At 45.3% G+C, this 26,679-nt stretch overlaps 1 protein-coding gene across 24 annotated transcripts in view; it reads left to right on the top strand.

Moving 5' to 3' along the window:
• The window catches only part of KIAA1217 (KIAA1217 ortholog), a 398,770-nt gene that overhangs the window by 351,277 nt on the left and 20,814 nt on the right, over nucleotides 1-26,679 (top strand). For all 24 annotated transcript variants that reach the window (XM_040451215.1, XM_040451216.1, XM_040451217.1 and 21 more), the window contains 4 exons: nucleotides 6,012-6,162; nucleotides 18,489-18,664; nucleotides 24,309-24,439; nucleotides 25,015-25,162. In XM_040451215.1, the coding sequence (XP_040307149.1) occupies nucleotides 6,012-6,162; nucleotides 18,489-18,664; nucleotides 24,309-24,439; nucleotides 25,015-25,162 (606 nt within the window). The remainder of the gene's footprint in view (nucleotides 1-6,011; nucleotides 6,163-18,488; nucleotides 18,665-24,308; nucleotides 24,440-25,014; nucleotides 25,163-26,679) is intronic.

Below are 26,679 nucleotides of genomic sequence, written 5' to 3'. Positions count from 1 at the left end.
CTAAGCCCTTCAGTCCTCTCCCTTCCGTCTTCGTTCATTCATTCATTCTTCTTTCATTTACATGCTTATATGGCCATACATCCCACAAATATATATGTGCCTGGCACTGGGCAAAGACAGTGGGCATAATTCAGACAGGGCTGCCTGCCCAAATTCCTAAGCCGGGGGGAGAAACAGATACAGGACGAGTAATTCTGAGTGGTAAGAAGAAGCACAGGGTGAGTATTTCACCCACAGAGCTAGCCTAGACTAAGACATTTCCCTGAGGAAGTGACATAAGCTGAGGCCCAAAGGATGAATGGGACTTAGGTGAGTGAGTGGGGAGAGGAAGAGCCATTGAGGGGAGGGGAGGCATGAGCAAATGCCGTGGTAAGGAATTTAGACATTTCTCTTAGTGCAAAAAGTGAAGCCACTGGAAGGTTCTGCGATGAGTAAGGACCTCAGCCCAGCTGCAGAATGGGAACGGACAAGAAGGGAGCCAGTGATAGAGGTGGGAAGAGAAGGCGTGCTTGGACCAAGGCCAGCTTTTTAAACGCCAGCATCCCCCCCAAAAGAAGCTCCAATCATATGCCCAGTGGAGTCCCCTACTATCCAGCTATATTTAATGTACGTCTTCTGCCGCAGGCTCAAAGCGGGCCTCCTCTCAAGAGTAAGAGATCTTCCCTTGTGTTGGATTAGAAATAGAAATCATGACCAAGGACATGTTTGTCTACTGAGTTACACAGGAAGCATGTGGCAAGTTGGGTGAAACCCCGAATTTGGGGAAGCCACAGAGTGTCGTGCAGCATGGTAGAACGGACAGACCTTGGGACTTCAGCTGAGTCCACTGTTAGACCTGGTTCCGCCCTAGCTGACTACAGGCAGTTGAGCTGTAAAGCCAGGAGGGTTGGGCGTCCAGCATTTCCAATCCTCATGGGATTTGCTGGTTTACTCAGAAATCAATCAGTGGCCTTGGCTTCAGCCAGAGAATTATTTAGCGGAAATTGCTAAACCTGTCTTCAGAACGATTGCCAGTTTGTTTGAGAGATATTCATTCTTTCTTTTATTTTCTCACCAATTATGAATGTAAAGGGGGAAAAAAGGAATCTAGTGAACTCATAGAAACAGACAGCGGAATGGTGGTCACCAGGGGCTGAAGGTTGGGGGAAGTGGGGAGGTGTTGGTCAAGAGTACAGACTTCATTTAGAAGATGAACACGTTCTGGGGATCTGATGCCCAGCATTGTGATTACAGATCACAGTACTCAACTGTACCCTTGAAAGTTGCCGAGAGAATAGATGTTAAATGTTCTTGCCGCAAAAAAGAAATGGTAATCATGTGACATGATGGGCGTGTTAGCTAACACTGTGGTAGTAATCATATTGTAATATATAAGTATATCAAATCAACACATCCTAAAGGTACACAGTGTTGTGTGTCCATCAAGTCTCAGTGAAGCTGGGGAGAACAAAGTTTGCCTACCGAACACTGCAACCTTCCGTTCCTCTGGATTCGATTCTAGAAATGATGAGTACCCGACACCATTGTTCTAATCAATGCGTACGTGCTCTTTTACATTGTCCCTTTACCCCTTTTCACTTTTGGTGACATCATCATGCTCATCATGGGAAACACTTAGTGAGTGTTTCTTCTATGCCCCACACCGTTCTGAGTGCTTTTCATGCGTGAACTCATTAGCTCCTGACACATCTACGCAGGATAGGCCCAGTTGTCATTCCCATGCTCCAGATGGGAAGACTGAGTGTATGGCCCCACATGTGACCCACAGCCACACGGTCCCACCTGTCGTTTTACCTCATCCTTTTGTGTGAAGGTGCCCCAATCTCTTTAGAGATAGGTAGGCTGTTTCATTTCTTAGTGTTGAAAATGTTTGTCCCTGTCTCTTTTAGAACCAGGGGAGAGGAACAGGTGTAACTTCCTTGAGATGTGTTTCCCAAAGTGGAATCAATAAGTCCAGAGGGACAAGCTTTAGTAGCACTGGCAACATGCTGCCAGCTTTCTCCTCTGAAAGGCTGAGCCAGCCCATGACGCCATTGGCAACTGCACGCGCGTTGTTCCCCGAGTCTCTGCTGGGTTTGGTCTCTCTTGTTCTAATGTGTCAGGGCTAGATGTGGTCCACCGGGCTCTCGTTGCCATAGCAGCCTTGTACGGGGGTGCAAAGTATATTAATTCTTCCAGAATCCTAGGAAGTAAGCTACGAGACAAAAAAAGGATAATCCCTCTTCTGTAGACAAGTCCAGGGAATTATAGAGAAGTCAAGTAGCTCATTTGGCCGAGGGTAAATAAAAAACGGAAACCCAGGGGCGCCTGGGTGGCTCAGTCGGTTAAGCGTCCGACTTCGGCTCAGGTCATGATCTCACAGTCCGTGAGTTCGAGCCCCGCATGGGGCTCTGTGCTGACAGCTCAGAGCCTGGAGCCCGATTCCAATTCTGTGTCTCCTTCTCTCTCTGCCCCTCCCCTGTTCATGCTCTGTCTCTGTCTCAAAAATAAATAAACGTTAAAAAAAAAAAAAAACGGAAACCCAGATTTCCCGTTACTTTAGGAATATTTGGTTTACTGTGGATAGAAGAGAACAGAAGGAGCCTCCCATTTCAAGGACATACCAGATGTTTTATATTGTATGTTATATCATTGAACACATCTAATCCTCTAAGGAAGATGTGAGCCACACTGCTCGCTAGTAGAAGTCATGGCCGGTCTTGCCAGTTCCCAAACCTGTGTTCTTTCTGTCACAACAGGATACATTAAAATCACTTCATCTTTGCATTAATTAGGTTCACATTACAAAGTACTTGACTGAAGTGAATGACCTAAGGGCAGGCTGGGTAGGAGAAAGGTGGGGGTGGGCGTTGCCTGGAAAGGGCGAAGTGCACGGAAAGGAGTGAGGTCTGCAGACTGCACCCTGATTCTCTGGACCAGTCCGGACCTGTTGGGAGCAGAGTACGAGCACCTCCCGTGTGGGCGTGGCGAGCACACATCCTGTGCATGTCTCGTCTGAAAGGGGACTCATTTAACATTCAGGTTCCCACCCGCCAATCGCAGCTCCATCCGTAGATTTCAGGGCACCTGCTCCCCCAGCCTTTCCACTTGCTGACCCTCCAAGTGAGGAGGGGAGGCTGGCAGAGACTCCTGCCCCCTCTTCTCAGAGAAATAGTAATCACAGCTAACTGCAGTGGGGGTTCTGTCTGCACCAAACACTGGCATAAGCAGTTTACCTGCGTTGGTTCCATTATCCTACACAATTTACCCATTTGTCCATTTTACAGATGAGGAAACTGAGAGAGAAAGAGGTCATGTTCCCTACCTGAGGTCACACAACTAGGAAGTAGATACTGAGAATGATTTCCAGGGTTGTGGTTTAAATCATTGGGAGGATAATAGTGCCACTGGCTAAAATAAGACCTACAGAGACAGAGGTGTAGAGAAGATGAAGAGAAATAATGAATTTGACCTGCTTGTGGAAAAGTCCGGAAGCGATGGGAAGGTATTGGTACGTGCATCTGAAGATAACTGGATGCTGGAGACAAAGATGTGGGAGACATTTGCAGGTGGAAATATATCCAGGGAGAGGAGAAGCAGTCCCAGGAAAACATACCAGGATTTAAAGGGTTGGCTGAGGAAAAAATCAGAAAAGACAGTGACCAAGATGGAGCAGCAGAAAGGTAAGGAGAAAGGGGATAGGAACAGTTAAAACTGACTGAAACAGAAGTAAATGAGTGACAAAGCCCAGCATCACGCCAAGGAGATCTCATGTCAGCCCAGCATCTGTTGGGGTGACCCCTGACCGGTGGCCATTTCAGTGAACGATGGAGTTAGAAGCCAGATTTAGCGGATTAGGTTAGAGGTGAAGAAATTTTACAAATGAGTGGAGATTCCATAAAGACACTTGGTGGTGAGAGGTACTTTTTAAAACCCGTGTTCAGCGTTCAACTCTCACAGATGGTATGTGGTCTCCGGCTTTTCCTCCGTGCAGGAGGTCGTGAGCGCTATGGTGTCCTCACGGTGTGTCAGGGGAAGAGGGGGAGGTAGAAGGAAGGGGTGCCTTCCCAGGCTGAAGAATAGCGGAGCAGTTCTGAATGCCGCACGCAAGGTAGCTAGCTGGCACCGCGTGGTTTTCACTGGAGAAATACCTCAAGGGTGTGGGCAAGAGTTGGACGCTCAACAGACTGAGCCACCCAGGTGCCCCTGGGAGAATATTCTTTGGAACACTTTGCTCTTCTGGGGGTGATTTTGATTTGAGGGGGAACAGACAAAAGTTGGTCAGAGCCACGACCGGTGATGATAGGAGTTAGCTCGTACAAAGACCAGCTCTTTGTCTGCTTTGCTGGGGTTCCTTTGGAAATCCCTATGCTGCTTTCTGTTCTGTGATCCTGACTTCCGCAAGGGGGCCACGAGAGGGCTGGGAAAGTGGTTCTCTAGGGGTGAGGAACTTGGTGTGCCATCAGCTCTCACTGGCATTGCTGAGACCAAGCAAGAGGACAGCTGTGCCCTCCCTCACTCACTGGCACGCCCTCTAGACCCTGGAGCAGCCCCGCTGAGGCTTTCAGGGCTGTGTGTGCTGGGGAGGGAAGGGATCCCTTGGTTGCTGAGCCCAGATGGAAAGAGAGGCCCCTGTGCTGCGTCCACTTCAGACTGTGCAGAGGCACAACAGGATTCTGTCCTCGAAGGCCTGCCCAGCCTATCGCCAACCTTCCACGTTGTCCTTTGCAGAAAAGAGAGCTAACCAGAAGATGGTGTGCGCGTGCGTGTGTGTGTGTATGTGCATGTGTAATGTGAATTCAGAGTCTACTCTGGAGGCCTATTCCAGAGAATTGCCCTGTCCTATAAATACAACAGCACTTTCTTTTGATTCCCGTACCTTGCTGATCCTCTCAGTGGCACTTGGGATCCTTTTTGAGGCATTTTCTAAAGCACACTTTGTCAAATCAGGCCCTTCCCGGATGGACTTATGAAATCCACGAGGCTTGTTTAAGCTGGACCCACAGAGCACAAGTTTATGGCAGCTAGAAAACTATTTAGGAAGAGTTTCTTTCTGCTGCCTGTTTTTATTCTTCTCCTAGAGAATTTTGTACCATACCTGATTTTCTCACTGAAGGAGATGTGAGCAGGAGTCCTGCTTCTTTTGGTCTGAAAACCTTGAAGAGGTCCCTGAGAGTATCCTGTTCCTTTTACTTTTCCCTTGGTGACTGGCTGAATCTGCCCCGAACTAAGTGCCTGTTCTCAGGATACATCTGCCTGCAGGAAGTAGTCATATAAGCACTGTGTTAGGTCCCAGAATTGAAAAACTTATTTTTCTGGGGGCACCTGGGTGGTTCAGTCGGTTAAGCATCCGACTTTGGCTCAGGTCATGATCTCATGGTTCATGAGTTCAAGCCCCGCGTCGGGCTCTGTGCTGACAGCTCAGAGCCTGGAGCCTGCTTCCGATTCTGTGTCTCCCTCTCTCTCTGCCCCTCCCCCGCTCATGCTCTGTCTCTCTCTGTCTCTCAAAAATGAATAAATGTTTAAAAAAAGCTTAAAAAATTATATTTTTGTTGTAAAAATCCACACACTCACTATGCAGATTTAAAACTACAAAAAGTAGTAATATAAAAACTATATAACTCATGGAATACTACTAGCTGGAGAGAATGTTAACACTTTGTTATATGTACAGCTAATCTTTGCTCTGTGCAAACCTGTGTGTTTAAAGAAGATAGATAGACAGACAGACAAAAGATAGACAGACAGCTAGCTAGCTTCCTTAATGTGGCATTATGTTATACCTACTGTCCTATGATCTGCCTTCTAGGATGTGACATTTACAGACCACATACTATAACAATGCATGAATGTTTCATAATTTTAAACCCGATTCCTTTTTTTCCCCATTTAGAGGACCAACCTAACTTAAAAAATTTTTGTTCATAATGAAGGACTTACCAGTAATCTGTATTGGGATGGGATTTAGACTTTCCTTTCTGGGATGCTTAGGTTCTTGCCTACTCTTTTCTCGTAGGAACACTCCATGTTTCTGGGGGAAAGACTGTCAGCGCACTGGAGTCCTCAGGGCCAGCCAGCCAGCCCCAGCCTGCCGGCACCTCAGCCATGCACATGAGCCTGCTTGACATGAGGCGGAGTGTGGCCGAACTCAAGCTCCAGCTCCAACAGATACGACAGCTTCAGGTACTGAATGAGTTCCTTGTGGACAACGTCTTCTGTCCTAGTTCCCCAGAATCCGCTTTCTCCTCCCTGTTCACCTCCAACAACCCTAGCCACTCAGCACCTTCCCGGGGCTCTCTCTACCCTTCCCTCCTAAGGGCTAACTGAAAACATAAAGAGTAGCACCCTAAAGGCACGGTTTCCTCTCTTGAGCACGTCATCTTGGTCTAGAGCCTTTCATCACAACTCGAGTCAATCTATAACCACTTCTTGAAGCTACGCATGCTTTTACACATGAAAAAATCATTAAACATCTGTCTTTTGGAGGAGGGCTAGAAAGAGGAGCCTGTGGAGCATTGTAATAGCCAGTTAAGACTTACTGCTTGCAGGGTTTCGGCTCCTGGCTTCTCTTCAACGAGTATGCACAAAGCTAAGCTTTTTTTGCAAGCGACTATGGTGTCTTTAGAAATACGAGTTTAGACTAGAAGATGAATTCGTAAGGAAAAGAAGCCCTCGTGGAAGATTTGTTGAGGAAAACATTTGCATTTTATTTGGATTGTGTGTTCTGTAATATTTTCCTTCCCTTTTCCCATTGTTCGGGAATATGTGAACCGCCTGGGAATCAGCAGAGAGGGAAAACGACCCTTTGTGTCACTAACCTTGGTGAATCGGTCCCATCGATCCATTGAAGCAGAATAGCGTATCTGGTGGTTCCAAGTATCAGGGGCTGGGGCTGGGCATTTCTTTATGAGATCGCTTTGTGAGATCTCTGTGAGATGGTTCACGTGTCTGCCTCGTGCCCCTACCTTTGTGGTGGGTTAATCATCGCAGATATAGTGCTGGCTTAGTACCCAGGCATCTTCCCTGACTTCAAGAAGCTCATTTAAACCTTGGTAGAAGTCAACCCACTGGGAAACCTTGAGCAGCCACAGGGAGCATGGCATCGTCAGTAGCCCGGGGGACGGAACTTCCTGGGCTGGTAAGGGAGCTGCAACGTGGAAAGGGCTTCAACGCCCCAGATTGTGTCTCTCTTCAGCTCACTCGTGGCCTGAGCCCTACATTTTTCACCACCTAATTAAAGCTAAGGTGGCGACTTCCTCTCGCCCTCTATCTACGAGCAACAAACAGAAAGGCAGCTGACTTGAGAGCCCTGCCCGGGGGCCCCACCTTGGACCGTGAGGGCCGTCAGAACAGACCACACTGCTCAGTGCTCGGGTCTCCAGAGGCTACTCTGTCTCCCAGGCAGTGTCCCAGATACTTTAGACATCCCAGACGAAGTCATTTCAGTGCTCTTCTGAGACACGTCATCCGTGACGTTCCTCATCCTCTGCGTCAACTTCGCCTCACTTTGCAATTTTAAATACACTTTGTGGTGGTGGAGTGCACGGTTTGGGTTGAGGGTGTGTGCCAGGTGACAAAGTCCACTGCCTACAGTGTCCAGGCAGTAACTTAACAAGTGAAATGGAGGAGGGACAACGGCAAGTTGGCCCTTCTCAAGGTCAGTCACCACTCAGCTCCAGCCAGCTCTTAACCTGACAGAATTAGAGTCCAGTGTTCTCTCTGGAAACACAGGTTTCGTATGATTTATTCGTATTCATTCTAAAAGTGTTGGAAAGTAATTAAAAACCAATTATTTAGTACCCTGCAGGTCGAATGACAAATGTGCAGGCCAGAATGGGTCTGCTGTGTCCCAGGTTAATCTTACCCGGGATTTGGGGAGGGTAAAGCCCCTTCTCACGCTGCTTCTGCCTGTGAGCGCCACCTTCTGGCCATTTGGAAATGATCGCTCCTTCCTAGACCCTCGGGGCAAAAAAATTCCTAAATATTGTTTGTATGGTGGTACCTCCTGTTTTCCAAAGTGAGCATTTGTTGGTATGGGGGAGGAGGGGGAATTGCTTTAGCATAAGTACCTCGGAAGTGTGGCACCTTTGATATGGAGGCTGATGCGTGTGGCTGTAGCATCACCCCGGTGACGGTTGGCATTGTTTGGTTTCCTGGCTGGCTGTGGGGGTCGGGGTAGTTGCCCACAACCCGCCACTCCTTGCAGACCTTGAACTGTGGCTGCTGAGTTTTGGAATCATAGCTCCTCAAACAATGCAACTCTTCGGTCAAGGTCTGGGAATGCTGTGTTAACCACGCGAGTTCCTTTATTGCCCCAGAATTGCTCAGCTTTTCTGGCTTCGGGGGGGTATAAAGAACAAGCAGCCGACATGCTCTTGAGCTTTGAAGTTTGCGCAGTTCTAAGGAGCAGACGCATAGGGAAGGCTAAACACTTTGTTACCTAACCTGACGGCTGTTGTTTCTACCTCATCTTTGTGTTTCCTGTGTCCCTATCAGCTTTCTTCCCTGTCAAGCCTCTGTCTTTTCAGTCAGGGGAGTCTCTTTAAGACAAAAACAGCTTAGAATAATTAAGCTATCTCAGCACCAATTCTCCTTTGGCATATGTATTATACACTAAAAAAGAAGTGTAACCCCAAAGTGATTATAAGTCCAATAATGGAACTATCATTAGAGATATACGAAACTCTGCAGAAGAGTCTCGAAAGAACAAAAATTAAATTAGAAATTCAAATGTTCTTTGAACTGTGTTATAAAATAGTGAAACTGAATGAAATCTTTTGTGCTTGGCAGCCGGCTCCAGTAATTAGATAATTAAATCACTGGAAAATCCTAGACGGTAGAGCATATCCTATTTGAGCGTTTTATTTTCAGAATTGATGGATTATTCTCAGGAATAGAAATTTGATGAGGACACAGTGGGATGGGTAGATTTAAGTAGGGCAAAAAGAATGTCAAGGGAGGCAAAAGGAACCTAAGCAGAAGATGAAGCAAACCACTAAAGCTCTATTCATATAATTCTCTGCTCTCCAATTTCACATGAATTATTGGTCTAAGAGAATGGTGCTTAATCCTGGCTACTTATTAGAATCACCTGAGGCCTTTAACAAAAACATGAATACCCTAAGGACCACTGCCAGAGTCTGACTTCATTGATGTGAACCAGGGGCCAGGCACTGGTGACTCTAGAATGCTCCAGGGTAAGAACTATTGCTCTTGGGTATTAGGAATGCTCAGTCCATTGAGATGCTTCTTGGAAATGTTGTGATCTCAGTCAGCTATCACAAGAGTGAAGCAGAAACACATGGGGTACCCACCACCCTGTATGTGTGAAAAACACCCAATGATTTCAAAGCCCTGGCTTCTAACAATGCACCTCATTCCCAGTGGCTAATAGAACGTGTTCTCTACTTAGTTACAATTGATACAAGAGCCATAAGGAACTTTCCAAGGTAATAGTCGGGTCAGCAATTAGCTGCCAATAATAGAAACAGATAGATGGCCTTATACCTAACAAATGTTTCCTTCAAAAGACTATCTTTATCCATTACCTCTTCTGGTGTGATTTAGAAAAAGCTTACTTTTCCTAAGTGATGAGCTACATCTTTCTTCAAAAATGCCACAGTACTTGGATTTTCCCAAGGCAATCCCATATCCACTGAAGTGACTGCAATTCTGTCCCTCTCTGTGGGCTGAGGAGAGAGGGAAGCTTCTGGAAGATATGGTACAAGTTCTGTAAGGGCCAGATGGGACTTGGCCTAAAGAGAGAATGAATACGTCTTACTTGTCTAATTCTCACAGTTTTTTTTTTTCCCCCTTGGTTCCTATTTCCTTTTTCTGCCTCCTGATAAATTTCTAAAAAATGGGCTGGTTCTGAACATAGTGTTCCATTTTTAAGACTACTGAGAATTTACTGTGCTCTTGTAAGAGAGGAAGGAGGTAAAATACCAACACAAAAAAGAAACATGGCAGTACACAGAGACCTTGTATTTGAAATCATATAATTCAATAGTGTTATCTTAAGGTGGCTTTTTAAATAAGATAGTGCCTCATAGAAATGTGCGAGAGTCTCATTTATCATCCAAAAAATGATCATGGGAATGTATATCCCTGAGAAAAGCACACTACAGTTTGGTCCATGTGAGCAGATCTATTTTTACCCATTGGGCAGAAATAATAAATGGAAATAGTTCAGGGTTTGATGAGTAGGCTGCCATGCAATGCACCAAGCCCTAGGTAGACTGTCACATGGAGGCTGTCTAAGGTGGGGAGTCATCTCCCAGGTAACATGTGGTTGTCACCAGGCATCTTATATGTGGTTCCCTACAGCCTGGGGAACTTAATTAACCAGGTAGCCAGGAGTCATTCTGGAGTCTGGCTATCATCATGAAACTTCCTGATTTGTGGTACAACCACTGTCCAGTGTCACCGCTGAACAGGAAGTCAGTTCCACTATATGACAGTGTGGGCTAGACTGATAGTCCTAGGTTTTGCCTAAGAAATCAAGGTTGAGTGTGTGAGGCACATTGTCCAGTTAGAAGTGGGTGAAATTAGTTTCAGGTAGTTTCCTAGTTTCTTGATGTTGATAGGGACAGCTTATTTGGTTTAATTAAATATTTAATGGCCAAGAACATTATTCCTAAGGCATAGCATTTACAATAAATTTATGTTTCTTTTTTTTTTAATTTTTTAATGTTTATTTCTGAGACAGAGACAGAGCATGAGTGGGGGAGGGGCAGACAGAGAGGGAGACAGAGGGAGGGAGACAGAGAATCAGAAGCAGGCTCCAGGCTCTGGGCTGTCAGCACAGAGCCCGACGCGGGGCTCAAACTCATGAGATCATGACCTGAGCCAAAGTCAGTCACTCAACCGACTGAGCCACCCAGGCGCCCCAACAATAAATTTATGCTTCCAGAATGAGGGGTAACTGTAACTGTACTTGCCTTCCCACTGTTGACAACTAGAAAACTGGAGGGAAAAAAAAGTGAAACAACTGTTTCCAGGCATTACATTACAACAGATTGTAATCCTTAGGAGTATGAAAGCAAAGAAGTGAAATTCAGCTTTCTGCCTGGGGCACTTTTCAGATCATGATGTGGAAAGCAATAACCCAAGCAGAGCACTGACAGTGTAATTGAGAGATAAGATAAAAATTTAGAGAGCTGAAACAGCTAGAATTTGTGGAGTTGAGTACCAAATAAGAGAAAGCTCTGCAGAGAAAAGACTATATAAATCTGTGCTCTGTTATTGAATAATAAGCCACGTATGTGTAGTGTGAAAGACCACCTAGCCAGGCAAAAACAAAGTAGGAAGCTCTAAGATTAAAAATCCCCAGAGCTCATACAGGGCTGGGAGATGTTCATACTTTGACAAGCAAGAGTAAAGAGGCTTCATTGGTCACCTGGGGCATTCAATAGAGATCAGAGAAGAACCATGTTCCAGTTTTAGGACTAAACTAGTCCCAGAGTAAAGGCTACCCTAGATTCACCCTAACAAAGCTTAAAAGCAAGCCTCTAAAGAACAAAAATTATCCACAAGTAACTGAACCATCTGCCAGAGAAACTCCATCTGTAAAGGAAAACAAAATTCAAAACTGCCTGCCTAGCACTCAGTCAAAAATTACTAGACATGTGATCCATAACCTTAAGAAAATTCAGTTGATAGAAATCAACCACTAATGGCAGGAATAACAAGATCAGCAGCATGGACTTTAAAACAGCTATAATAATTATTCTCAAGGTTTAAAGAAAAACATGAACACAATGAGACAAGAAACAAAATTCTTTTAAAAATCTAAGTGTAACTTTCAAGGGCTGAAAAACACAATTTCTGTGAATGAACTTAACAGAAGATTTATTAGTGTAAAAACAAAATATTAGTCAACTTGAAAACATAGCAATAGAAACTGTTCAAACTGAAGTATAGAGAGAAAAAGACTGAAGAAAATGAACCAAAACTTAATGATTTGTGAAACGATATTAAGTGGTCCAGGGAAAAGAGAAAAATATTAGAAGAAATAATGGCTAGAATTTTTCTAAATGCAACCAGAGGGGGAAAAAAGACACCGTACATAATAGGGGAATATAAATAAGAATGAACACCTACTTCTCATTAGAGACACAACTGAAGTCTGGAACAATGAAATGACATCTTTGCAGTATTGAAAAAAAAAAAAAAAACTCCTTCATCAGATAGAGGACACTTCCCAAGTGGTTTTATGAAGCCAGCTGGCATTACCCTACAAGCGGAACCAGTCAAAGATATTTTAAGAAAAGAAAATATAAACCAGTATCCCTCATGAAAGTGTACGTAACAAATCCAAAACAAAATATTAGCAACCGAATCCAGCAGTATATAAAGAGAATAGTATCCTGGTTTTCATCCCAAGAATGCAAGATTGTTTTAACATGAAAAAAAATCAATGTTTTTGACCTTATTTATGAAATAAAGGAGAAAACCCATATCATTTCAATAAATACAGAAAAACCATGTGATAAAATTCAATGCTGATGATAAAAACATTCAGCACTCTAGTACAAGGACACTTCCTTAACTTGGTAAAGGACGTCTGAAAAACCTACAGAAAACATAGTTGATGGTGAAACACTACACATTTCCCATAAAATCAGAAACAAGAGCCAAGAAGGCGTACTGCACTTAAGATCCTAACCAGTGCAATAAGGCTAGAAAAAGAAAGAAAAGGCATACATATAGGAAAATAAATTGGCTTTACTCACAAATGACATGATTGTATATATATAGAATCAGAAAGACTACAAAAATTGCTACCAGAAATAAGTAAATTAAAGCAAAATCACCAGAATCAAGTCAATATGTAAACATACAAAAATGTTAGTATATACAATATAAATCCATGCAAATTGATTTATCCACGCAATGGAATACCACTCAGCATAAACAAAAATGAACTATTAAAACACTCAACAACACCCAGAAAGGGTGAAGGGAAGAAGGGAAGAAGCCACACCCAGAAGATTACATACTGTGTCTGCAGAACAGGAAAACTAATCTATAGGGACAGAAAACAGATTGGTGGTTTCTCTGGGCTGGGGTTTGGGTGACTGATTGCAAAAGGTCATGAAGGAGTTTTCTAGCGTGATAAAAAATGCTATCTTTTCAGTGGTGGTTACATTGGTGCATACATTTGTCAATATTCACCGACCTGTGCACTTAAAATGGGTATATTTTATTGCTTGCAACCTATAATAGAGGGTTTTTTTAAGTTAATTGAAAGGTAGGTATCATTGCTAAGCAAAAATAAATGTAATGATTTGAACTGCTAACGACTAATTTATTTGAAGCATTTAGAGAGAGATGCTGATCTACATCCTGCCTTCAGCTCACTTCACACACTGCTGGGATGAACAGGAGAGTCCTGTGTCCTAGGGACATTGGCCAGAACACCATCTCAGGAGGGCAGGGGGACTAGCGGAAAGGGGAAGGAGAACGTGGGCACATGCTTATTCCTTCATGATTAACTCATCATTGCCTAGCATTGGGCTATGGAAAATTCCCTCTGTAATCCCTCCAGCTGGCTCTGGTACGCCCCTCTTTTGGAAGGAGGATCCTATAACCTGGAACTCCGGGCAAACCTCCTCTCCAAGGGGAATAATTTTAATGCAATCTGACCATGTTACCAGTTGAATAACTTGAACATTACGTACATTCGTCTGATATGTCTGCACTTCTGAGTAGTGTTCTATTGAAATTCATTTGTGCAGCAAATATGTGGTGGGTACCTACTGTGTGCCAGAAACTGTGCTTGGTGGCTGGAAATAAAACAGACACGTCCCTGCCTTGTTAGAGGAGCAACTTGGGGTGGTTGAACAATGACTGGGTGGAATTCAGAAGACTTGGTTGTCACCATGATTCTGCCCTTAATGACTGAGTGACCCTGAATAAGTCACTTAACCTCTCAGAGCTCCACTTTTCCCATCGTCCAGATTTCAATTTTCAGAATTTTAAATATCCCAGTAATAATTTCCAGTTTGATAGCCACTGTTAATATCTGCTGCTAACAGGACCATAACTTGTTGTGGAATTTGTCTGTGAGATTTGGTGGGAGGGTTAGGTACAGAGGGCTGTGACATGACCCATCCATTCAAGAGCCCTTCTCTTAGACCATAATGTTTACTCTGAGTGACTCATCAGAATCGTCTGAGGAGTTGAAAGAATCCCCAGTGCCCAGGCTACCCGGTAGACCAATGAAATCACAGTCTCTCAGTGGGTAGCACCCAGGTGTCAGTCACTTTTCAACACATTTAGTCATGCACTTATTTGTCCCTTGCATCCCTGTGACCCCTCGTCTCCCCACCCCTTCAAAGGAAATAGCTCTGTGGGATTTGACCTCCCATTTTGATAGCTGGCAGTGCTGCTGTGTATATTCAACAACCACTGCAGTCAGAGCAAGTCGGGGCATGAGAGGTGAGCCCACCGCATGTCTGAGCCCATGGGTCAGCCCATGTATCTACAATCTAGGAAGGCATTTCAGATTCTCCTTTGTTTGTTCTTAACAGCATTACTGCTTAGTCCAGGCGTTTATCTGTATTTATTAAGTACCTGCCGTGAATGGCCCTGTATCCTGGAGACTCTGTGAAGAGCAGAAATTAACCACATGAAGGGAACAGCAGGTGCAAAGTCCCTGTGGCAGAAAGGAGCCTAGCCAGTCGAAGAACAGAAAGGAAGGATGTTTGTGTGACTGGAGCAGGGACTGCCGGCTGCATGCCATGCGAGGAGACTGGCGATGTGGGAAAGGGTGAGACTTCCTTGTGCCTTGTGGGCAAAGCTGTAGCTGCAGAGAACATGGGAGGAAGTTGCCCTCGATGCATCGTTTCCATACCTGGTGGCTTTTAGCAGCATACTGACTGTTTTTAAGACCACAAGAAAAAGCCGTTATTAGCAGAGGCCATGAGAACATGACTATGAGTCATACAGAGGAGGTAACCCGGGAGTGGCACGTTTCTATTTGCTTCCCTTCCAGACAAAACTGCAGGCCCCACCCCCAGGGCCTGGTTTGTGCCAGACACTGTTGTAAGCACTTTATTCCCTCACTGAATCTCCATTACCAGCCTATGAGATAAGAACGATTATTGCCCCTTTTATGGATAGACACCAATGAATAATTTGCTCACGGTCACATGGCTACCACGTGGTAAAACTAGAAATGGAACCCGGGCAGTGTCTTGCTGGATGGGCAGGTAATCAATACAGAGCTGATGTTGAAACGTGACGGTGGCCCTGCTTGCTGCTTCTGTTGAAATGTTTTATCTTCATTCAACAAAAATAGAAGACACCGTGAAGGTTTGAGTTGAGGGTCACATGGTCAGATGGCGTCTGCACAAATAGCGGACAATTGACAAAGGCATCATTCTCATGAGGTCACATACAGTGGTTGTGCTACAGCCCATGACACCAGAACACAAACAGCTAATTGAAATTTCAGGGAACCTTTAGGTATGATACAATAGGTATCATGTAACTTCTGTCTCTGAGGCTGGTTGAACGAATTCACTTGATGGATGTGCTATTAGCAAACTCTCCTGCCCCAGAGAAACACTTAATACAGGACTTGGAAACAGGAGTCAAGCGTTTGACTACATTCTTCTGAAGCCAGATGCAAACCACACATCTTCTGCTCTCCGGGGTAAGGAACAAGAGTGCTCTGGAAAGTATATGGAAAGTTATGTGGATGTTGTGGCAGTATGTGTGCAAGCAGCCTACATAAAACCCAGGGAAAATAACAAATTGCCAAGAACCTTGAGCTCATCTGGGATCATTGTGGTTGCAACCACCAACATCAAGTATTATGTTTTCATGGTCTGTGATTACATGGCATTCGGTACATGGACCTGTGTAAACAAGAGGGACACAGATTCTCTCTTTTTTTAAGTTTCTTTATTTGTTTTAAGAGAGCAGAGGAGGGAGAACCCCAAGCAGGCTGTGTGTTAGCCTGCAAATCCCACTGCGGGGTTTGAACCCACGAACTGTGAGATCATGACCTGAGCTGAAATCAAGAGTCAGACACCCAACCAGCTGAGCCACCCAGGTGCCCCAAACATAGATTCTCTTTTAACTAATACAGTGAAATAGTCCATGGCTAGATCGACATTTCTTGATCACCTATTCGATACCAAGCAGTAGCTCATGTAATCCTCAGACCCGCGCTGCTAGAGGAAGTGAATCCTCATCCTTGAAGATAAGGAAATGGAGACCAAGTGAGGCTAAGGAACATGCCAAAGTCTCACGGTAGCCAGAGTTTGGGGTCCGAGCCAAAGTGGAACCACAAAAGGCTCTGAACAGTGCAAAGCAGTCTTGAAAAAGAAGAAATGTAGAGGCAACACACTCCCTGATTTCAAAACATAAGGCAGAGGTATAATGATCAACATAGTATGTTTCTGGCATAAAAACAGACACGTAGATCAATAGAACAGAATAGAAAGCCCAGAAGTATGATCCCATTCATATATGGTCAATTAATTTATTTATGATAAAGGAGCCAAGGATACACAATGAGGGAAGAAAGGTCTCATCAATAAATGGTGCTGGGAACACTGGATGCCTCATGCAAAAGACTGACACTGGCCCCCCATCTCTCACCAAACACAAAAGTTAACTCTAAAATGGATTTAAGACTGGAACGTAAGACCTAAAGCCATGAAACTCCTAGAAAAAAAACATCGGCGGTAAGCTCCTTGACAGAGGTCTTGGCCATGAATTTTTAAAGCTAACACCAAAAGTAAAAGCAACAAAAGAAAAAAATAAACAAGTAGGACTACATCAAAGTAAACAGCTTCTGCACAGCAAAGGAGACCATCAACAACGTGAAAAGGCAACCTACCGAATGGGACAAAATATTTGCAAACCATATATTTGATAAAAGGTTAATATCCAGAGTATGTATACCTCAATCCAAAGAAAAAATCAACCAAACCCCAAACAACCCAATTTTTAAATATGGGCAGATTTGAAAATAGATAATTTTCCAAAGAAGATATGAGCATTACCAACAGGTACGTGAAAATTATACCCGACTTTATGAATCATCAGGGAAATGCAAATGAAAACCACGATGAGATATCACCTCGCACCCATCAGAATGGCTAGTACCAAAAAGACGAGAAATGAAAAGTGTTGGCGAGGATGTGGAGAAAAAGGAGCCCTCGTACACGGTTGGTGGGACCGTAAATTGGTGCAGCCACTCCGGAAAACAATACGGAAGTTCCTCTAAAAATAAAAATAGAACTACCATGTAATCCAGCAGTTCCACTTCTGGGTATTTATCTAAAGGGAACAAAAACAGTAACTCAAAAAGATACATGCGCTCCCATGTTTATTACTGTACTGTTTACAATAGCCAAAAGATGGAAACAAAAGTGTCCATCAATGGATGGTCAATATTGTAATAGTATATGGTGACTACACTTGTTGAGCATTGAGTAACGTATAGAATTGTTGAATCACTGTGTTGTACACCTGAAACTAATATAACATTGTATGCCAACCATACTTCAATAATAAATAAAAATAAAAATAATTAGGTATTTATATACAATGGACTATTACTCAGCCATAGAAAAGAATGAAATCTTGCCATTTGTGCCAATATGGATAGACCTTGAGGGCACAATGCTAAGCAAAATGAGTCAGAGAAAGACAAATGTCATATGATCTCTCTTATATGCAGAATAATAATAATAATAATAATAATAAAAGCCTCGTGGATACAGAGAACAGATTGGTGGTTTCCAGAGGGCGGGAGTGTGAGAAATGGGTGAAGGGGGTCAAAGTTTTTAAAAAAGCCTCTGAGATCTAAAAGGCCAACTAATACGGGTATTTGGGGCACCATGATGGAAGGAGGCTGCAGTAGGCAGGAAGGAATATTTTGGTGCACAGACCACTTCTCCTAACTTTACAGATATTCTCCTAACACCGTAAGCCATATTCCTAAACGTTCCACTCTTGCAGCTGAAGTCTTGCACAGAGAAAGAGAAAGTGATGTTTCCAAGATCACGTGAGTTCAAGGAAGGAGTGTGGGTTAGGTCACTGGGTTCTGCATCATCACACGCTCAGTTCCGTGTTTCAATTTGGGGCTTGCAAAGCCCAGGCGCATCTTCAGAGCTACACAACCAGCAAAAAAAAAAAAAAAAAAAAAAAAGGTGCTTGACTCCAAAGCTAGTGCTCTCAGCTGCTGCCTGTAAAAAACATGTCAGTGAGAGTTTACGCCTGTTGTCCATGCTGCACTGACCGGAGTAAGTGTCCTATTTTTTGCAGACACAGACATGAAAGTCTGGTTGGCAGTTGGCAGTAAACCTCAGATGTTGGCTGAAGTAGCAATATTATATACAATCTCTGCTTCCTTCCCTTTCTCACTGAAATAAATATTCAGCTGCAGGGCTGTTTACCCCAGCCGGCTTCTGAAGACCGTCAGGCAGTCAGTCGCCACGATGTCAGTCAGGCAGCACCAATTGAAGTTGATTTCTTTTGTTCAACAGCTGCAGAACCAGGAGCTGCTGAGGGCAATGATGAAGAAGGCCGAGCTGGAAATCAGTGGCAAAGTGATCGAAACCATGAAGAGGCTGGAGGACCCTGTGCAGCGACAGCGCGTCCTCGTGGAACAAGAGAGACAGAAATACCTGCACGAAGAGGAGAAGATCGTCAAAAAGCTGTGGTGAGTGCCAGTCACCCGTTGGACCCGAAAAAGACACTGTCCTTGCCAACGAGAAGCCCCTTCCTATATGGTGCTCTCTCCCTCTCTCTCTTTTAACTTTTGTAAAAGTTTATTTATTTTTTTTTTAATTTTTTTTTTAACGTTTATTATTTTTGGGACAGAGAGAGACAGAGCATGAACGGGGGAGGGGCAGAGAGAGAGGGAGACACAGAATCGGAAACAGGCTCCAGGCTCCGAGCCATCAGCCCAGAGCCTGACGCGGGGCTCGAACTCACGGAGCGCGAGATCGTGACCTGGCTGAAGTCGGACGCTTAACCGACTGTGCCACCCAGGCGCCCCAAAAGTTTATTTATTTTGAGAGAGAGAGAGAAGGAGAGAGCAAGGGGGGGGGAGGGGGGGAGAGAGAGAGAGAGAGAGAGAGAGAGAGAGAGAATCTCAAGCAGGCTCCGCACCAACAGCACTGAGCCCGAAACAAGGCTCGAACTCCCAAAGCGTGAGATCATGACCTGAGCCGAAACCAAGAGTCGGACGCTTAACCCACTGAGCCACCCAGGCGCCCCTCCCTCTTTCTTTATTGAGCACCTACTGTGTACAAGTTAGGGTTCTGCTGGTTCTGGGTATCCTTGGACACTTAGCGCCCCTCTGTCCAGACCCCGGGAAGTTCGACTGCGCTTGTCTCATTAACAGCTGGAGCATCGCGCTCCTTTGTAGGGCTCGGCAACAGAGAAAATGAGAGGAAGCAAATGGCAAAACCCAATGATAAATGGGAAGTCGGCATTTAATCTCAGTAAATGAAAACTAATAGCCAAAATAACGGTGTTAAAATTATCTTCCTATTATTCAACTGTAGTTAAAAGCACAAAAGAAGAATTTAAGTGTAAAGTAGGTCTGATCCAGGAATGAAAGATGCCTCCTTGAATGTTATCAATCTTCTATGAGGTTCTTATTGAAAGCATCTATCAAGTCCCACTATTGAAATGAGCAGTTTTATTACTCCCCAGTCACTGGGGTGGGCACATCTTTTATGGTAATATATGTTTTGTTATGCAATGAAGATTTATCATAGAATGATTTCACCTTCTAGTGTAATGAGTAGTAATTTTTCTGAATTCTCCTAGCATTGTTAATTCTCTTAAATCTCCCAAATTGGGACTAGAAAGAAGCAACTTTCACGTTCTTCTCATGGGCAGAAGGACCGGAAGTCTCCATGATGGAAAGTGTTATTTTCTATCAACTGTTTGATATTTGAGCCTGTGTCACCCCAGATGCCCACCCAGCGTGTCTAATTAAAATAAGAATGTCCCTCTCAGCAGCAGTCCAGAGGGGGGAAAAAATCAATTAGAGTTATAATTTTCCAAAAAAAAAAAAAAAAAAAAGTCTTTGACCACTGTTCACCAACATCTCAAAATAGCTTCTAATATTTTATGTAGTTCATTCATTTGTAGACCATTAACCACCCACCATGAGGTGATAAGGCTGTTATTTGTCTGAAATGTTTTTGTGATGGCCCAGTTTTCTACGTCTAGGTGTTAAAAGATTCTTCTTGAAAACTTCTTTAAAAATGTGTAGCCTTTTAAGAATATTTTATGTTTTCCAATTAAATCACGAAAAAGTAACTTTCCTTCTTTTAAGGATTGTGTTTATCAGTCAGCTAAGTCTTGCTTTTGCTCTAGAAAAAGTACTTAATCTCAGTACTACCCCAGCAGCCCAGCACAGGAGTGAGCTAGGAAGGGGCATGGGGAGCCTATCAGGAGAGCACTTCATCTGTGGACTGGCTGCACCTGGAGAAGACGTGCACAGGGCATTTGAGGAGCTCCAGTCCGGCAAAGCAGAGCATATGAGTATGTGTATAGCCCAAAACAGGTGGCTCACCTGTGCCAGGTGGCCCTACGCAAAGGAGAGATTGCTTCGGGCCCCAGGGATCAAGAAGACAACCTGAAATAAGTTATTTGTCCTGTGGCCCCAGACCCAGGGCAGCGCCGTGTGTTTAGTGGGGTCTCACAAAGGGTTTGTTAAACCGAACCAGGCTGGCCTAGAGGTCAGGTGGGGTTCCATCAGTGGAAGCAGGGCAAGGGATGGGGGGTTCCCAGGCAGAGCAACCCTGTGAGCCAGCAAGACTCAGGACCAGGAAGGTGCCAGGTGTCCTTGGAAAACTGGGGGCCGACCACGTTGGCGGAGATGATGCAAGATGCTAGACCATGTCTCATGCCTGGGTAACGCCATTCCCCCTTGCATGATGCCTGCCCGTATCTTACACCACATTCACGCCCTGCCTGCCTGCTCCGTGTGTGCAGGGACTGTGTTTACCGAGATTGGAGGATCATGTGACAGAAACCTAGATTCCTGGCTTTTCATGGAAGCTCCTGGGTCCAACCCCAGATCCAGAACCTCTCTGGATGGAGCGTAAGAATGTGCATTTTACCCAGATTCTCAAGTGTCTCAAGTGTCTCAAGTGTCAAGATTCTCAAGTGTCTTCCCATTTGACCAGCCTGATGAGGAGGTCACTGACAGTTTTTGATCAAGGATGCAGCAAAGTTTTTTGATCAAGGAAACACAGAAAAGGATGCAGAGCTGTGTTTCAGAAAGGTCCCTCTGGTGATCATGTGCAGGACTGTTGGAGGGGGAAACTTTGGTGTCAGGGAAACCATATTGGCAGCAGCTAGAACAGTCCAGTCGAAAGTCAGTAAGGCCTGGGGCACAAGGGTGGCTCCCTCCATCAGTTAAGCGTCTAAGTCTTAGTTTTGGCTCAGGTCATGATCTCAGGGTTTGTGGGATTGAGCCCCGCATTGGGCTGTGCACTGACAGCATGGAGCCTGCTTGGGATACTCTCTCTCGCTCTCTCTCCCTCCCTCACTTGCATGCATGCACTCTCACTCTCAAGATAAATAAATAAACTTTAAAAAAATGTCAGTAGGCCTGAATCAAGGAGTAAAAACAGGAATGGGAAGAGAAATCAAATGAAAATGGACTGTGACAAAAGACAGCTGGGGGTGCCTGGGTGGCTGTCGGTTAAGTGACTGACTTCAGCTCAGGTCATGATCTCACGGTTTGTGGGTTCAAGCCCCGCATCGGGCTCTGTGCTGACAGCTCAGAGCCTGGAGCCTCCTTCAGATTCTTTGTCTCCTCTCTCTGCCCCTCTCCCACTTGTGCTCTGTCTTACTCTGTCTCTCAAATACATGAGAAATACATGTAAATACATGTAAAAAAAAAAGACAACTGGAAATTTCAACTTAGGAGCATCAGGAAAACAATCTCCCCTCCTTCCCTCCTCTCCCCTCCCCTGCCCTTCACCTTACACACACACACACACACACACACACACACACACACACACACACACACTGGAAAATAAGTTCTCTTGGGCGTCATGTTGGACTAAGTTGCTGGTGAGCCATTAAGAGGGCAGAGAAGTGAAATTTGGATCTAGAATACGGAGAGAAATGGAATCCAGATCATTTCTCTTTGGTGGGTTTCTACTTGGAAATAATAATTGGGCTTCTAATAACTGTCAAATTAAATATACTTCATTAATATATTAATGAAAACATTAATGCTTCTTTTAACTAACATAGTATGAAAAGCAACTTACACAAATAGAATGGATTTAGAGCTAAACCACAGCATCTGTGAACATCTGGCTTTCCTTTGAGCCGAGTTCACATCTCCAAAGTCATATTGATTACATAATATTGAAAGTTTGTTTTCAGCATTCATTTTAGCTCCATGATCTCTGTTACATTTTGAATAAACAAATTTTATCTGAGTGCTTCATAATATATATCATAAACATATGAACAGAAATGACATTGTTGTATACAATAATATCAATACACTTTTGTGTATATTCCTTGATCAACCCAGGAAAAGCTGTGACATTTATGGGTCTTCTGTGTTCAGAGTTATGAAATCCCAAAGGCACATCATGTAAAAGAGATTAAAATAGAACTTTAGGCAGACTGACTTCAGGTCAGATGATAGCTCTTAGGAGTATTCATTGACACCTGGCAGACTTGTGGGTTGTAAATGGAACCGTGATAACATTTGGGTCTTAGCTCTTCCCTCGGAACTTGGAAGGACTGGACAGTGTGTCCAGTCTACACTCTAAGATATTTCGTTTTGGTGATGAAGTGGTAAATAACTTTTGCACACATAGGTGCCATATTTAGAGCTCTTAGGAGGGATGGCATACATTGTCTCCTCAGGGGTGTGGTTAGCTGCAGGAAGTTTCCTGTGGGTGGGTTCCCATAACACCAGGTACCTTTCCATAGTTTGCATGGGGACAGTGAGCAGTTGGGGCTTTCCCTTTGGGTCCTGAGTTGCAGTATTTCATCTGAAGGGATCACAGGCAGTTTGGGTCCATTTTCCATAATAGAATGAAAGACGTCACCAAAAACTCCATCTCGCTTCTCTACAGCGGATGGACTTGTTGTTTGCCCCATTGGTCCTTGTTAAACACACATGGCATCCCGCCTGAATCCGTCCTGCAGTAGCTGTGCCATCCATAACCTCCATCTGCGCCCCCACTTAGTGGGAAGGGTCTTGGCAGGCCATCTTTTTACAGATAACGCTGTGTCTTCTTTCCCTGTTCCCCGCCAGCCCCAGCACTGCCCCTGTAGGTGAATGCTGTTTGCCTACCGCCACCTAGTGGTTCTTAATCTCTCAACGTTCTTGTCCTCCACTACCTTAAGAGAAGTTTTCTGTTGTCAGATTTACAGGCAAACTGAAATGATACAACCGTGTTTATGATGGGTGATTAATGTGCCCAGGAGACAGGATGTTGTTGGTTTGTTTCGTTGGTTGCTTTGCATTTTGAAGCAGAAGACCTCAGAACTAGCAGTACCTGTGTGTGTGTGTGTGTGTGTGTGTGTGTGTGTGTGTGCGCGTGCACCTGCGTGTGTCTTTCTCTCCCTCTCTCTTACACACACATACACACCAGAAATCAGATCTGTGATCGTTCTTCCTCTTTGGAGCTTAGAGAGGAAAGTCAGTCCTTATTGATGAGGCCATCAGTATAAACCAGAGGGGCAAGTTTGCTCCCCTCCCCCACCCCATCCCCACTTCCCTCAGGGACATTTCCCAGTGTCTGGAGACATCTTTGTTTGTCACACACCGGGGAGAGGGTGCTACTAGATCTAGTGGGCAGAGGGCAGGGGTGCTGCGAAACACCCTACAATAGACAGGTCAAGTCCCTATAGGAAAGAATTATCCAGCCCAATATATCAAGTTTCAGGTTTAGAAGGCTAATATAAGCCAATCAGGACCACTCCTTTTGCCCCGCTACGGCGTGCACTCCCCGCCCCCACCCCATCACCTTACAAAATGCACACTGCCCTCCCTTAGTCGGCATCAGCACCACTGAAAATAAAGAATGGGTCCAGCCACCACCTCCCCTCTGGCCAACCTGGGCATCCCCAAGAACAGGCCCTGGGAAAACTCCTTGCACCCGCCTTACACCTCAGAGGAATATTTAAGCCACACCAAGCTACTCTGTCGAGATACTGCCGCCATCTTAGCGGAAGGCCAGGGGAGGCTGGGCCGCGGTGAGCAACAGGAGGCTCAGATGGGCCCTTTGCTACTACAGCTGTCCTTTTGGGGGGCCTCGGTGTTCACTGCCACCTACTGGTCTGCTTGCCCCCACCCCCAGTGAGCTGGAAGACTTCGTTGAAGACTTGAAGAAGGACTCTACGTCAGCTGCCCGAGTGGTCACTCTAAAAGATGTGGAAGATGGGGCTTTCCTCCTGCGACAAGTGGGAGAAGCAGTAGCCACCCTGAAAGGTGAGCCTCCTCCTTGAAGGGGAGAAGTCCGAAGCGCGTCTCCGGGAGGAGAGCGGGGTGGAGGGGGGGGAGGTTAAAACTCTGTCCGACAGTGACAGATCCGTTCGTTCGTGCATGTGTGCCTGCAAGTGTTCATCAAATACCCTGTGGGCCAGGCGCTGTTCTAGGCACTGGCGATGCCTCACTGAACAAAATGGGCAGATGTCCCTGTCTTCTTGGAGCTTCTATTTTAGTGGGCGCCATAAGATTTAGGGCGAAATGATACCAATGCCAGTTTCTCTCCACTGGCTCTTCCAGTGTGCCAGGGCACCTGTGCCAAATTCATTGAAAATGGCCCTCAGGGACAGTTGCCTTTATCCCACATAAGCAGACAGGAAGTGAGGTGCAGAGGACCCCTGCCCTTGCCCGAGGTCACTTGGAACCCGGCTCTGTCTGACAGGCGTCTGCCTCCTGGAGATGTGTGCGGAGCGCTGCGGCCGATGAACCCCACGCTCCCGACCCTACCCGGCCTGCGTGTGTGGGATGGGGGCTTGTTCCGCTTTTTCTCCAACTCACCCTCTGCTCTTGGCCTGCAGGAGAATTCCCCACCTTACAAAACAAGATGCGAGCCATCTTGCGCATAGAAGTCGAGGCCGTGCGGTTTCTGAAGGAGGAGCCCCACAGGCTGGACAGCCTCCTGCAGAGAGTACGGAGCATGACCGACACCCTGACCATGTTGCGGAGGTAACCGGGCCGCCCCCCCCCCCGGGGGGGCGGGGAAACTCGTGAGGGAGGACGGCAGCAACTCCTTCCCACCTCAGACGTTCCATTGCAGTATGACTTGAGGTCCCGATCGTTCAGCACAGGCCTGCTGCGTTTGGCACATCCTAGAGCTTAACGTTAGGAAACATTAAGTAAACATTTTTTTCAAAAAATCATTTGAAGGTGGTCCTTTTTAATAACACTTTAAGATTGAAGAATGCGTCAAAATATTTTATTAGCCTCCTTCACTTCTGGAGCACAGCTGACTTCAGTTAGAGGAAGAAACACACACTGAATGAAGTTCAAGAGACCGCGTTAGAGGCGTGGCCCTGCCTAACTGGAGAGAGGGAGGGCAGGAGGGAGGAGAGCTTCAGAACTGGAAGTTGCCTTCAAGCAGATGACTGCTGACAGTGGAAGAGAGGGCACGGTGGCAGGAGAGGGAAAGGGGGGGAACAGATCCTCGGGGGTCCCTCGGGGATTGGAGGAACAGGGTAGGTAAGCGGCAAAAGAAACAAGTGAGTAGCAGAGGAGAGTCATCGAATGCAGTGTCTCTTTTCAAATCAAAAATAGACATTTTAATCGGAAGAAAGTAAGGGACTGATTAAAGATTGTAGGTCAAGTACCACGTATCATGTCATCTGACATACCCTACGTCGATCGTAACAACAGCTCCCGAGGAAGGCGCCAGAAGGCAGTCTCATCCTCCCTCCTCCTTACCATCATCACTACATTCTACAGAAAAATATCTGAGGCTCAGAAAGGTACAGTTCCCAGCATCCTAGAGCTAGAACCTGCCAGAACTGATGATATTCAAACACAGGCCTGTCTGACCCCAGAGCCGTGTTCTTTCCCCTGCACCGTGGGTGGAAATGCACAGATAGCTTCACGTGACCCCAAAATGCAGAGGAGGATGAGGACCAACCGGGCTGTTAGATTTGGAGTCACTGTTGACCTCCCAGAAAGGTGTGGTCGAGTCCAGGTGGGGAAGGAAGCCAGATCCAAGCGACAGGAAGAGCAAGCACCAGGAATTAAAATACAGTTGACTCTTGGACAACTCGGGTTTGAACTGCACGGGTCCACTTGTGTAAGGATTTTTTTTTTTTTTTGATAAGTACAAGACAATGCTGTAAATGTATTTTCTTTGTGATCTTCCTAATCACGTTTTCCTTTCCCTAGCTTACTTTATTGTAAGAATCCAGTCATAGCACACAAAATGTATGTTAATCAGGTACTTATGATATAGGTAATCCTTCTGGTCAACAGTAGATAATTAGCAGTTAGGTTTTGGAGAGGAACAAGAGTTCCATGTGGATTTTCAAAGGAGGAGAGTATGGAGGGCTCAGGAAGCTTTTGGGGTTAGAACAGAGCATCTCTGAGGGCTGTCCAGCGGGGACTGGGTGGAGGGGGTTAATGTTAGAATCATCTGTTCACTCCTGGCTGCCCCCACACCAATAGTGATGGAACCGTGTCTGGCTGGGCACAAAGGTGCTGGTGGAAAG

The sequence above is a fragment of the Herpailurus yagouaroundi genome, unplaced genomic scaffold (genome assembly GCF_014898765.1).
Source record: "Herpailurus yagouaroundi ecotype Mexico unplaced genomic scaffold, PumYag 203, whole genome shotgun sequence".
Lineage (NCBI taxonomy): Eukaryota > Metazoa > Chordata > Mammalia > Carnivora > Felidae > Herpailurus > Herpailurus yagouaroundi.
The sequence above is the reverse complement of the archived record's forward strand: the minus strand, read 5'-3'. Positions and strand labels throughout refer to the sequence as shown.